At 29.2% G+C, this 14,907-nt stretch overlaps 1 protein-coding gene across 1 annotated transcript in view; it reads right to left on the bottom strand.

Annotated features, from left to right (window-relative positions):
• LOC111641937 (F-box only protein 28-like) overlaps nt 1-14,907 on the bottom strand; it is a 46,993-nt gene that overhangs the window by 4,792 nt on the left and 27,294 nt on the right. The window contains exon 4 of the mRNA XM_023388190.1: nt 743-882. Coding sequence (XP_023243958.1) covers nt 743-882 — 140 coding nt within the window. The remainder of the gene's footprint in view (nt 1-742; nt 883-14,907) is intronic.

The following is a 14,907-nucleotide window of genomic DNA, read 5'->3' on the forward strand; positions in this document are numbered from 1 at the left end:
AAAAGGTTCACACTGGCCGTATTGCTGCTCGGAGTAATGACATTTGCCTAAGTCATTTTAGAAACATTTTAAAAAATAAGCAAAGCCAAACCTCTTTGGATAGATATTTTACCAAGCGACCTCTATCCAGTGAAAGTGCTGGTGGAAGTGAAGGAAAGAAAGCAAAAAGCAGTGAATAAAAATTTTTAAAATATATATATATATAAAACAACACTAATTTTTTTATCCTTTCTAAGTTATTTTTAAGTTATTACATTATGTTATGTAAGTTAAGTTTTAGTATCATTTCCCTTCTCCCTCTCTTCCGCCACCAGTTTACACCTCCACTGTCGTCTATCCTCAAAGGTAAAGTACAAAGAAAACTACATTTTTTTTTATTAATTATTATTCTATTATGTTTATTTATACATTTACTACTACGAAACACATTTTTCAGTATTTTCCTTACTATAGTTATTTTTTTTAATGTACTACTTAGCTTTAATTTGAGTGTGTTTTTCATGTTGGAATGAATTATTTGGTTTTACATATAATTGTATGGGAAAAAATGATTACCTTACAACATTTTCATGATACGATCTCAGTTTCAGAACGGATTAATTTTGTATCCTGAGGTACCACTGTATATAACTTAAAAGTACAAGTTTTAGTAACTAATTATGCATATTTCATTATTTAATTTATATAAAATAACTTAAAAATGTTTCAGCAGAAATGACATAATATATATATTACTACTTACTTTAGCTTTTATTTCTGCAAGTTCTTTCTTTACTGTAACATTAGCAGCATTTAGTTGCTTAATATATAAATGAATTCTGCTTATTTCCTGTTGAACGCCTACTTTTCTGCTCAGTGGACGGGAAACAGTTCCATAGCTAGCTGAATTATCTCAAATAATGAATTAATATAATTAAAACTGAAATACTTTTTCAATTAAATTTTTATGAATACATTAAGTATTACATGTAATGTGCTATGATTGATATGATTATGTAATATAAAAAATATATTCTTAATATCTGTTTCTATATTACAATTCATAGAGCTTTTGACAAACTTATTATGATAATTCTATGATTGTTAACATACTTGTAGACAGATGCAAAAAACAATTTTAGTTTGATTTAATTTCAAGTTTTATTTTACTCTTACCTTCAAAATAAGAAATTGTTTTGAAGGTAAGAATTTTAATAATTTGAAAACAATTTTATTATAGTTTAAAGTTTATTAAAATTTGTAATACAGTGAAACCTCTACATTCGAAATATTTGATATTTGTCACATTTTGATGACCTTTTTTTTCCGCATTGGTAAGTATTTTCTGTATTTGTCATCATTCCTAACACTGGCAGTCCTGCTATAATCACATGCCCATGCCGATCAGCTAGTCATGTTAGCTTTTGTTGTCAATTTAGCTAATTTTTTGCTAGGTTTAGTGGATTTATGAACAATCTAGCTATGCAAATTACTTAAATTATAAGGGCATAGCTATTTTTATAATGTCATCTAGCTATAAAAAAATCAAACAATTTTAATGAAAACAATATGATTTGAATATTTTTATTAAAATGTCTAGCTATAAATTTGAATTTTAAGTCAGCAACACTATGTTAGCTAGCTGTAGTTAATCAGTCTGCTTCGTGCAGTCATCATGTGTTCTTGGTTTCTCGCATTGATTATTTTCAAAAACTCAAGTTTCAATGGCTCCAACAAAGCACACTGAAGAAAAACAGCAAAAAAGGAAAGCTGTTAGAGGTAAAATAAAAAATTATTACTAATTCTGAAAATGGACAAAGTGTTTCCAACTTAGCCAAAGAATTTAATATGCCGAGATCATAACTGGAATTATCTAATGTTCTAATTGATAGTATGTCATCTTCTAAACAATAACAGCCTTACTCTTCTTCCCCTTCTACCACTATACTGTATTTATTTAGTACAAGAAAGATAAAGTTTAATAAACAACATAATTTTTATTCTTGTACCTTTTTTTTGGATGGGAACAGATTAGCTGAATATCAGTTATTTATTATTATAAGAAAAATTGTTTCTATATTCCATATTCGTTAGGTTCTTAGAAACAGATTAATGACGAATGTAGAGGTTCCACTGTATATAAAAAATACTTCATGTATAGACTCCTTTGTATTTAGAACTGATTAACAAATTTTGTTTATAAATGCATATAAAAGGCAAATTCTACTTCCATATAAAATAGATATTATTATTATAAATCTTAATTTTTATTTTCTAATCTTTAAGAAACTGTTTTCTACAAGTCTATCAGATACACACAAGCACACTATTTAAAAACAGAAAATTTAACCTTTACTTTAAATTTGTATGATTNTCCAGAATGATTAAGTTTTGGGTGTAAATTTCAATAAGGCACTTCTAACATCCAAATGTTTTTGACAACAATGACTTTATTCATTTAATTTATTCGTACAAATGCATTTCGGAATAATGTCTAATACACCCAGATCACATAATTAAAAAAGCTTATTAAAAGACCACTCCTGTATCAATAATGTTAAAATGAACAATTTTAAACATTTGCTGTTTCACACTATTTGAACTGTAAAATATCAGAGTAACATTTAATATGGATACAGGAGTGGTCGTTTAACAAGTTTTTAAATTATGCGATCTGTATATTTGAATTTAAAAAATTGTCAAAAATATTTTAAATTAATTGGCACCAAACAGGGAACAAAAATATACATTGTTCCAAAATGCATTTGTAACAATACATTAAAAAAATAAAGTAGTCGTCCTCAAAAACCTTTGGATGTTAGAAGTGCCATATTGAAATTCTCAGATTTGTAAGGTTTACAAAAGAAAGATTTTCTATCAAGCCAGAGTTTACACCATTTTAGGCCATTTTATATGGTGTCATGTAGTCACATAGAAAGATATAAAGTCATTTTGTAGTATATTCCCAAGGAGAGCTACTGAGCAGCTCTCCTTGGAACTATACTACAAAATGACTACATGGATTTCATCATTTTCTCATCAAATATTTTGAAATTACAGTATTCATTTGAAAAATTTATAGGTTTTAAACAATTTTGAATGAATGTTTCAATCTGCTATCTTTATCAAACTTAATTTTTGGTATCATTTGATATTTAGTTTTATTTAACATTATTAACTCAGATTTATTATCAATCTTGTTTTGCTGTTTAATTGATGACATAAGAAATGGTCAAAGCATCATAATGTAAAACTAAGGCTTTGACAGCTACACACAATGTTCATTGAACATAATATAAAATTGATTGTAGATCCACCAGAATCACACACATATTGTATATTCAGAAAGTATATCACTTAATATTTTACCTTTTTTATAATTAATTTGTTATTCAATGCAAAGTTTAACAAACTGCATCTATTTCTATTTATCTTTACTCAGTTTATTATTATGAATATTTATTATTATTATACTTTGATAAAAGGAGTTTGTTTCTTCAGCTATTCTTGAATTTAAATATCCCAAAATTATCCAGATCTCTTATATATGTTGACCATTCCTGCTTAAGATTCCATTTCCTTAAATATTACATCCACTGTCTTATTATTTGGCAAGTATATCAATAGAATGGCAACTATTGGAGGTTATCCTAGAGCATCACTTGGTATGGTACTCTAGGATAACCTCCAACAGCACAAATACTAAATTTGAACTAGAATAAGAATAAAGTATAGCTTCCATAGCTTTTTAACAAATAATACAATGCCTTCTTTATGTCACCCTACATCCAATTTTTTTTGGAGAATCTCCTATCACTACATTATTTTCTCCCTTTATTTTATTACTTAGTACTCTGTCACCTTTATCTAGCCATATTTCAATAAGACCAATTTCAGAGCTATTTACTAATGCAATAAAAGAATTATCATACAATTTAGATTTGAAACTGTGACAATTCCAACTTCTATTGGAATTTCACAGTAAGATTTTTAGAATTTCCTTTAAGTCTTCCAGGGAATCTGATCATCCTCTAAAAAAACAGACTGCACACAAAACTTTATTCACACTGAAAGAAAATGTATATTTATTTTCAGATATTACATAATCAGCATACAACACACTGTTACTGTATTCTCTTATCTCCAGCAGCTTTATGTAACAGCAATTTTTGTCTAAATTGCCGAGATAATGTAGTCAAATGTCTAATGAAAATTTCATTGATTCTTAGCCACATTCTTTGAATTCAAACTCAAAATAACACTTTCAAAAGTTATCTTAATAATTATTGAATTAAGCCCAATATTCCTGATAAAAAAATTGATTATTAGATATAAAATCCATTTTTAATTCATTTTCAATAAATTAAAAAGTTCTTTAATTTTGGAACTATATGCCAATGAAAAGTTCCATGTTATTAACTTATTCATATTTGATTAATTTTATTATTTAAAACAAATTCTAAAGCTTGACTTTATAAATTTAGTGTCTATCATCATCTCAGCTCTCTCCACCCTATGCGCTATTCCTTTTAATTGTGAGGAAAATTCCATCAATTTTATTATTAGTAACAGACATCTTAAGATTTAATTTTACTCATCTGAGATGTTTAACAAAGAATAAATTAATTGTATCTTTTGGAATCATTTTTGATCATCATCTTTTGGGTTTAAAATATTATCAAAATTAGCATTAGGAAGTGTTCTTCAGAAAAGTTTTCTTCCACATTTACTTACTTTTTATACATTTAAAAAGCATGACTGCTGCTCTTAAATCAAAATAAAATTACTTTCTTATCAACATAAGACAAAATGAATGTTTCTCTTTCACTCAACTCTTCATTTACAGCTTTACCAATTATTCCCTTTAGACAATATTTTTCCCCCAGAGTTCATGATAAAGAGTTCAGGTTAGGTTCTATTCTGGTAATGCCTTAAGAGAAAATAATATAATCTCACAGCTTTGCCTAAAACACCAAAATTTAAATTTTCTAAAAACCCACCTAGTACTGTTTCTGGTCATAGCACCTCTGTAAAATGAATGTCATTGATGAAATAATACTGTTTTCTGCTATTTAATAGAATTATATAAATAATATATGTATTAAATATCTCTAATAATCTATTAAGTACAGAAATAAACATCAAACTGTAAACAGTCTTAACTTCTACATAATTGTCTTAGTATCTTTATCTAATCATCACCACCTTATATAATAATGTCTAAGTTACTTTATTATTTAGTATATTTTATATACATTTAATAAATGTAATTAAAAATATTTAACTTTTAATAAATTTTTTTCAATAATAAATATATAATAAAATTTAAGTTTAATATATCAGGTGATTCTAACTGAAGTACTTGTACTACTAAATATCTCTGTAGACAGCATTGGCTGTCTAGAGAGATATTTAGTAGTCAAAGTGCAACCAAATCTGGTATGGTAACATTTCAGGACATGAAGACAATTTCATAACATAATCAGTACTGAAACATACCATTATGGCACTTTTAGTGCTGCAAGTAACTAAAAAAGGCAATTTTATTTGTGGAAATACTTAAAAACTGCTTTATCAAGTACAAGTTGCAATTTGGTAACTCATAGAAACATCATACAAGATCAATCAATTGAAAATACTAAATTACCAGTTTTACATCTTCAGAATGGAGACCACATTGAGCAGTATTTCCTACACTGCTAAGTTCTCTGTACAGCATGGATATGTTGCACAAATGTTTGTTGCCTGCAGTGCAAAAGGTACCAGAGTAGCAACTTTTCATACATTTTTTTTTACAGAAAAAATCACCATACCAAATTTGGCTGCTTCTGGACTGCTAAATATTCCTCTAGACAACAGGTTGAACAGATACTTTATTTATGATCACCCAGTATATGCATTTTCAANCAAGCACAATTAACAGTATTGTTAATATTAACCTTTCGACAGTAAAATAGTCAGGTATGGTGCTACCGCTTATTAGTGGAGAATAAACGTGCGAAATTTTTAGAGTATTTTTTCTCACATTATTTCTCATTACTGTTTCAAAAAAAGATTTTGTAAAGTTATGTCTAGTAAAGAAAAGTCTTTTTTTATTGTTACATAATTCATTTTTCATGTGAATTTTTTTTTGCGGTAGTTTTAGGCTAGTTTTTGGCGATACCCCTCAAAAGAATTTGACTATTATAGTCATCCGTCACCATTGCCACACGATCGCCCTTGACGACTATAGTCATCGCTCACTGCTGAGTGGTTAATTTTAGTTAAACAAGGAGCTTTTCTTTTTTCAAAGTATCCTCATCTTCTGAGCTTTTCTGATCTTGATCAGAACTATCAGCAACAACTTCATTTTTTTATTTTTATCATAATTTTCTATGGATGACAAAATAAAAATATATTAATTGATAATTTGTTCTAGTGGGTCACATTTGTTCAGTAAGTACAAGGTGATTTTTTTCCAGAATTTCTGTTCAAATACCAAATTGTTCACGATGGAAACAGTTCAAGTACCACGATAAAGACTTATTTCATTTGTCATTTTTATGGATGATTACTTACTTATGGTTAAAGAACTGTTTAACAACACTTACCTAAAAATGTTTAAATAAACTTTACTAAATACAAAGATTAATCTATAAAAACAAAACATACTGACAGTTTTAAGGGCTAAAGTCTGAAAGCAATGACAAAGATACCTGGTTGATAGGAAAGCTAGGTCAAAAAAAAAAAAATTTTACTATCAGTTTTCATTAAAATAAACCTGACAAAAAGCACAAAATAATTTGAAAATTTCAATATTCTAAAGTAAGTGTGTGTGTAGTCTCAAATTTGCTCAATTTGAGACAACATGTGTGCTTATTTGAAGAAAAAATATCGAATAAAAATGTTTACACTTAAAAGTTGTGAAATTTTATATGGACGATTTCCAAAACAGTGTTAAAACAAAAACCATGTTGTAGAAGTACAATGTTGTATGAAGGATACCTGTATTCCAGATTATTATTACTTTATTCTTTTAAGTTTAAACCTGGATACTATTACTAAAAATAGCTGAGAACATTTGTTTTTGTTAACTGATTGCTGAATATTATATATATAAACATCAAAGCCTGATGTGTTAATACTAAACCAATATTAAAAATTGTTTTATTTTGTACATTAGATTTTGTGTTTGCTAGAACTTTTGCTAAAGTATTTTTTCTTTATCTAAAATTCATCATTTTTAGATCAATGATAAAACTTTGACTTTGAAATCTGCTTATTATGTCTAAATTTCTTTGCTAGACTCAGTTTATAGAGTAAAATCAATGTTAAGCCACAAGCCCATTATGACATAGTTTAAACTTCTTGCAAAAATGTAAACTGTCAATCTTTACAATCCTAATTTAAACAAACGGAGAAATTTTGGTTATTACATCTACCACTGTTACTCCTAGTTTTTAGATGTTGGGAACCAACTAGGTTGCTCATTTTTTTATATAACAAAAATTACAAAAAACATAATCATAAGAAAATGTCAAAACTTAAATCAAGAAGAAAAAATTTTATTTTTTTCTAATTAATTTTAAAATAGCCAACTATCAAAATAAATAAATAGTTAAATATAATTCTTAAATCAGATAGAGATTACATTTTATCAAATAAACAAATTTTTAAAAACGGTTTCAAACTGGAAACAATAAATTATTGCCTTATTTTGTTTCTATTCATATTTCGCACACATAAAAATAAGTGCCATAGTTCATGCTGGTTTGGTTTGGTATATGCTGGTTGGCATATCAGGTTTGGTTCATTAACACTTGCTCTGAATTTTAAAAATAATAATTTAGTCAAGAATGATTTGGGTCATTCTCATCACTGATATTTTATAAAGAGAGTCTTCTTTTACTCTTCTCTATACTTGGTTTGAATCCCACCCTTTTTTTTATTGACAGACTGACAAAAAGCAACACACAACTTTTGCATTTGTACTTTAAAGTAAATCTATAATTACTCTACATTAAAACTTATAAACAGTAAAATTAATGTTACTCTTAAAAAAAATTGCTTTAAAGAATTAAAGAAAAAAGAAAATTCCTAGCCTGACTTTGGGTTATTTTAATTCCATTTAATCATCAAGCAATCAATAACTGTTGTCCCATAGTTAATGGTCAATCTTTCCTACTCGAATGTTTAATTTTGTATCCAGTTTGATTCAAAATATGCATAAATGAAGATTTATAAAATTTGTATTGAATGTCATCCAGATCAAAATATAATTATAAAGTGTTATTTTGTTCTTGCATTATACTACTACTGGTGTAATTTAAGGTGTGAATTTCTTTTAATCTAGTTTTTTCTCCAGTCCAACCCGTGGCCCAATAAACGTGTAAACAACCGACAAATTCTTTAATTTTATTTATTTATTCCAATGGCACAAACTCAAAAAAAGAAGTTTCACAAAGCTGTAAACCTTTATACATATTTTATTTTTGAGTGGAAAGGAAATATTTTCAAATACTTGAAAATGTGTGAATGAGGAACGAATACTAAATAAAGTTGTAGTTGTGACTCAAAGGAGTATAGACTCAAATTCATGGAAAGGAGAGAAAGGCCAAAAGATAAAAAGTAGTGAGAAAGGTTAAATATACCTTCTGTTATGCAAATAGTGAACCTTAATTTTTCAACTTTCCTCACTTCTTTATCTTTTGTCCTTTCTCCCCTTTCCTCACTTTTGGGTCTATAATCCTTTGAGTCCCAACTCCAGCTTTATTTAGTATCCTTCTAGCATTGCAAGATTTGGCTACTTTGCGTCAAATTTGGCTACCCTTTCATTAGTTTGGCATAAAAAATATCATTTGTCGCATTGGCTACTTTTTGGGCTACATATTATATTTATAAATATATTAGTTGAATAAAAATGCACTTTAAAATGGTGTTTTATCATTTTTTATTAATTAGAGACCCAAATAAAACAAATATTTGTTTTTTTCAAATAAATTTTTGTTTGTCTCCTTTATAACAAATGAATTTATTTATTTCTAAGTAAAAATTGAAAGTGTCTGTAATAAAGTTTTTGTAATAAAGTTTTAATACTTATTACTATAATCTAGATATGGTAATCCTTAAATATACTTGTATATTCAAGGATTGGGCCAAAATATACTGGAGCCACAAGTATATATAATATACTTGTGGCCCAAAACTCCATGACTTCTTCCAATGTTGCCCAGAAAAACAAAAAGGTTGGACACCCCTGGTCTAAAACATGAGCACAATATCCATTCTTAATTAAATTTCTTGGAGACAATGGAAGAAATAAAATAAAATTTCCATTCCTAAAACAAGAAGTCAAAGAGAAATCTGCAGTCTAGACCTGGACAGATGTAGAAGTTGGTCTACAAACCAGTTTCTAATTATTGTCTAAACCAGAGCCTATAAAAAATGTTCTTGTAGTACCATTTATCATAATCTGTACTTTTTATGAATTTAAGCAATGGTCAAAAAACCCAAGTCTGCCATCCAAAAAACTTGTTTGAAAACAAGTTTGAAAATTAAACAGAATATTCATTTCAACTACTTTTATCACAAAAAAGGAATTTAACATATTCTATCAGTATTAATGATGATAAATCTTTATTTATCATATAAAAATCTTTCACCCTGTCATAGAAATACAAAATAAATATTTAACAAAACTGAAATAAAAAACAAAATTAGTTTTTAAGCATTAGAGAGGTTACAGCCAAAGTTAAAATGTTAAACTTCTATGGAAGCAGACATACACATTTGATGTTTGAACTTCAAGTAAAACATGTTGCGCAATATGTTCATGTTGCGCACTGACTCATGGAATTTTGTTGAAAAATGGCAGAAATGTTTAACAACGGTAAATGTTACCAGTGAAGGTAAATAAACAAATTAAACTATTTTAAAGTATTTATATGATGTTTAATAACACTAAATAATTATTTTCAATTAGCGTCATGTCTCCTACCATACGATAGGACTGCATCATACTTTCGTTGAGGGAAGTAGTGGCTTATGTAAATCCAAAAGCAGCTCGGAAATTATTTTTAGAAAATTTACCAACCTATTACACTTTGATGGTAGAAGATGCTGTGAAAGAACAAACTTACTCCAACAGAATTATGATAAGCTATTATGAACACAAATATATATAAATTCTATAGACACTTCATATCACTTGCAAAAGAATTGAATAATTAAATAATTTCTGGATTAAAATTGTCTGTTTCTTTTCAATATTACCCATAAATGCTTAAATAATCATTTTTTAATGAAATATGTAATAATTTTAACCCCAAACAAAAAAAAAAAGTTTAAGCTGAACTTCTACCCACCATGCTAGATGTAGCGAACACCATTGTCAACCTTCTAGACTTGCCAGATTGCAGCACTCAACATTCGACGTTCATGTTTTCATGATGAAAATGTCGGCCGCAATCTCTATATTAATTGCATCTAATATTCTTAGGCTAGCAAAAAATGCTTCAATTTTTTACAAATTTAAAATAAAAATTAAAAAGAATAGTTAATTTATTAGTTATGAATTAGACTTTAGTTTTTTACTGATATAAAATTATTAAATTTANTCAGAAAAGTATGTGTTCTGCTCATCGACAAAAAAAATTAGAGGGAACATTGATTACAGGAAATTCTCGTTAGTTCAGAATTCAAGGAGTGAAATAATCGCAACTTCAAATTTTCTGAGATTTACGTATATCTGTACAATATATCAAATATCATGTAACTGATGTAATTTATTAAGCAAACAGAATACAGTAGACTCCCCTATAACACGAGTTCATATAATATGGATTCGTATAACACGGCGAAAAAATTGCGATCGTATTTGTATAAACACACTAAAAGAGACTCGTATAATACGGTAAAACGTCATCACCAACTCGTGATGCGAAAGGATTGGTCAAATCTAGACCAATAGCAGATATTGCATAAACCGTTGAGTTTAAACAAGCACTGGACCTACTAAAAACCATGTATTATTTAACGGCCATAAAAATTATATTTATATTAATGATGTCTCCAAAGTTCAGCGAATTTTTCGCAGAAAAATAACTTATCAGGAAACATGCACCCACCATTCGATGTGCCACTTCGCGACGAAAACAAGCTTAAGCAATGGCGTCGTCGAACGGTGCACACTTGGTAAGTAATCCACAATTTTTTGTTTATAGCATAGTTTATATGGATTATTCCCAAAAAATTATACGTATTTTGGAAATGTTGAGTCAAATTAGTCTAGAATAGATTAATTTTATGGAAGAANTGCAGAAAAATAACTTATCAGAAAACATGCGCCCGCCGTTTGATATGCTGCTCCACAACAAAAACAAACTTAACCAATAGCATCGTCAAACGGTGTACACTCAGTAAGTAATCCTACAATTTTTTGTTTATAGCATAGTTTTATACAATGTCGAGTCATATACAATATTGAATCAAATTAGTCTAGAATCAATTAATTTTATGGAAGAAAACCTTTCAAACAGCCGTAGTCCCTAAACTGCACATGTGCCAGGCTGTAATTGGCTCATGTATTTAAGTGACTTGTAAAACACGGAATTCATATAAAACGGAACATATCTACCGTGTTATAGGGGGGTCTATTTCAATAAAACCTAATTTAATGATGATAATTCAGAAATTCATTTTCCATAATTACTGAACTATTATAAAATTAACTTCATATTATTGAAAAAAATTAAATGTGTTTATACTAAATTCTACAAAATTTTTTTTGATTAACTCCTGGAGAGTTAATTGAAATAAATTTATAACAACTAATTGTTGATACATGGGAAATGTCAATATGTAAACGAATCTCACTGCACAAATCTGACAACAAGTCAAATTCCCATCACCCTAGCCAGCCCAGCAATGAAACATTCAAAATGTCATCATGAACAAACATAGAATCACCTGACCAAATTCCCACACTGGAGGAAAATATAATGGCTGTGCACCCAATCTAAGGGGTGGACATATTTCGAAAAAGCTAATAGACGAAGCCCTCTCCACCAACCTTCGCTCCAGTCTCATCTCCATTGGACTCCATCTCCTTAGAAGGTCTCCCTACTGACTCCCTCAACCAGATCCACAATTGTCTTGCCAACCATCGTATGAACTGGATCCAGAACTATCAAGTTATCTTCACGAGGTATTGTACTTAGAACGGTAATTAGAATTGTACATTCTCTCTCAGTCAATTGAGATATTAGCTTTAGTCAGTATATAGCAGGTTATTGTATCATATGCTTTTCTTTTAGTTTATAAAATTTGTTGTTTAGTTAACTTGGCATTGATTTCAATTGTTCAAACCGGTCACCTATCGACTTACCCACGGCTCTTCCCATTCGATATAAAGTCCTCCAATAAAATGAATTGAGCATAATCGCAAGTTAGGATGTGAAATACAACACTGTACTAACTGGCATCAGGAAAAACTGTCCTCCAGATCTAACAATTTTGAGACAACTATATTAACAGCTATCCAGTGACAATTGAGCGGTCTTCACCAGACTGACGTTGAAAAAAGGGTTTAGAGCTTTACACTCTGAACCTCCAGCTTCTCACAAAATAATATTTTCAACTTTAAAATTACAAAGGGTGAAATGAAAGGTATATAAAAACTATATAATTAAAACTTACTGTTTGAATAGTTTAAAACCATTTTATTCCTTTCCAAACAGACTTTCTGAAACTATTCTTTATATTTTTTCTGCCTTTTTGATAACCGTTTGCTTCTAGTTGAGCTTACTGGTCGTTTCAGTGTTGGTGTATGTTGGGACCATTTCTTGTTTTCTTTACAAGAAAGCTGTGAAACCAATGAAGGTTTTCTGCATTTGGTACTGGTATTAGAATCCATTCCTTGATCTGGGAGATTACTAATAAAAGACTGTGTTATGTTGGAGTTGATATTATCCTCACGTGGTCTACTTAATTCAGCCATGTCAGCAAATTGGCGATCATTTTCAAGCAACTTTCTATTAACTTCATTAATTTTTCCCTCTTGTTCTGCAATGCGAGCACCTTGTTCAGCAATAATTCGGTTCTGTTCTAGAATTCTTTTCTCCTGTTCCTGTATTTTTTTCTTCTGTTCACTCATCTAAAATAAAATTTGATTCAGAATTTAAATATTTTAGATATAAAAAAAAAAATAGTGGTAATTCTCATAAATATATATGAATTTAAACTTTATAAATTAAAGTAATTACATATTAGTACTGTTCAATCTAAAATTATAATTAATTTTAATTAATTAAGAGGCAGGCCACGAAGACATGATCCTTGTACTGGCCAGGCATGGAGAGACAATCCAAGAACAAAGCAATCAATGGCGATTGTTTTGTTCTTGTGTTTTGTTCATTTTTTGCACCTATTTTCCGTTGGGCACATATAATACTGTTTTTATTTTTGATCCCTAGGCCTAAATTTTGTTAAGTACACTCAATCATCAAAGACCATGACCATTGTCACTGTAATATCTTTGTATATCAAAAACAAAGTCATGTACTCCTATTTTTACTTTCTTGGCTCTGTTATACATAACAGCATAACAGAGGGAAAGTATGGCAATCGATCAAAAAATGCCCTCCCCAGATTTTTACACCTTTGGACTTAGGGGACCTTGAAACATTGAGAAATGTCTGCATGTATGGATGTTAATGTGTGTGTGTGTGTGTGTGTGTGAGTCACAATTCTGTTTACCCTCTTTGTAGCTTAATAACTCCGATGCTTATCAAAAATTTCTGAAATTTTCAGGAAGGTTTGTGTATTCGAAAGATTGATGGTATTAAATTTTGGTGGTTTAAGGTCAACAGGGTGGAGTGATAAAGAGTGGGCGTGTCATATCTCAAGTAGTGTCAGACTTAATGACGATTTATTCATTATTAGCATTTACAATTTTTTTTATAAAATTTATTTGCCATTTTATAATAATTAAAAATGTAAACAGTTTTTTAAAATAAAATATCGTATAAGATAGAGTGACCAAAATTTTAAATGTTGTCAGGAAAGTTAAGCAATTTGTTGCTGAATTTTTTAATTTAAATGGACCTACATTACATTTCTGAATTCCTCATCTCAATTAATGGAAAATAGCAAAGTTTCATCAAAATAAATTCATTAAATTTTGAGAATGAACTTGATTCTAAACTCTCATACAAGATGTGCTAGCAATTGTGAAACATTGCCTGACTAAAATGTGTGATTTGTGTGATATCGTTTTGTTGTGCACACTCATGAAACGACCTTACATCTCAAAAATGAAGTCATGGACACCCATTTTTTATTGCATTTTTGGATTCTGCATTGCAATTAATGCAAAATAGCAAAGTTTAATCAAAATCTATCAAACGGATTTTGAGAACAAACACAATTCTGTAAGCCTCATAGAAGATTCGCTAGCGCTCTGCTTCAAATATTAATACAGTGGTACCTCAGGATACGAACGCCCTGGCATACGAAATTTTCAGGATACAACGTGAAATTCGACATATTTTTGCTCCATGATACGAACAAAAACTCACCATACAACGCTACATTATTTTGCAGCGCCATTTTTTATTCACTTCTGTTCATTGGTCTCAGTCCGCATATTTGCTTCGTCTCGCTCAATTAAAAAAAATCTTGAGGTATTATCAGAAAGTGACTGATTTTATTAAAAAGAAACAACCCGAAAAGGTTCACACTGGCCGTATTGCTGCTCGGAGTAATGACATCTGCCTAAGTCATTTTAGAAACATTTTAAAAAGTAGGCAAAGCCAAATCTCTTTGGATAGATATTTTACCAAGAGACCTCTATCCAGTGAAAGTGCTGGTGGAAGTGAAGGAAAGAAAGCAAAAAGCAGTGAATAAAAATTTTTAAAATATATATATATATAAAACAACACTAATTTTTTT

Source organism: Centruroides sculpturatus, unplaced genomic scaffold (assembly GCF_000671375.1).
Source record: "Centruroides sculpturatus isolate CEXI.00-Female unplaced genomic scaffold, Cexi_2.0 scaffold1126, whole genome shotgun sequence".
Taxonomy (NCBI): domain Eukaryota; kingdom Metazoa; phylum Arthropoda; class Arachnida; order Scorpiones; family Buthidae; genus Centruroides; species Centruroides sculpturatus.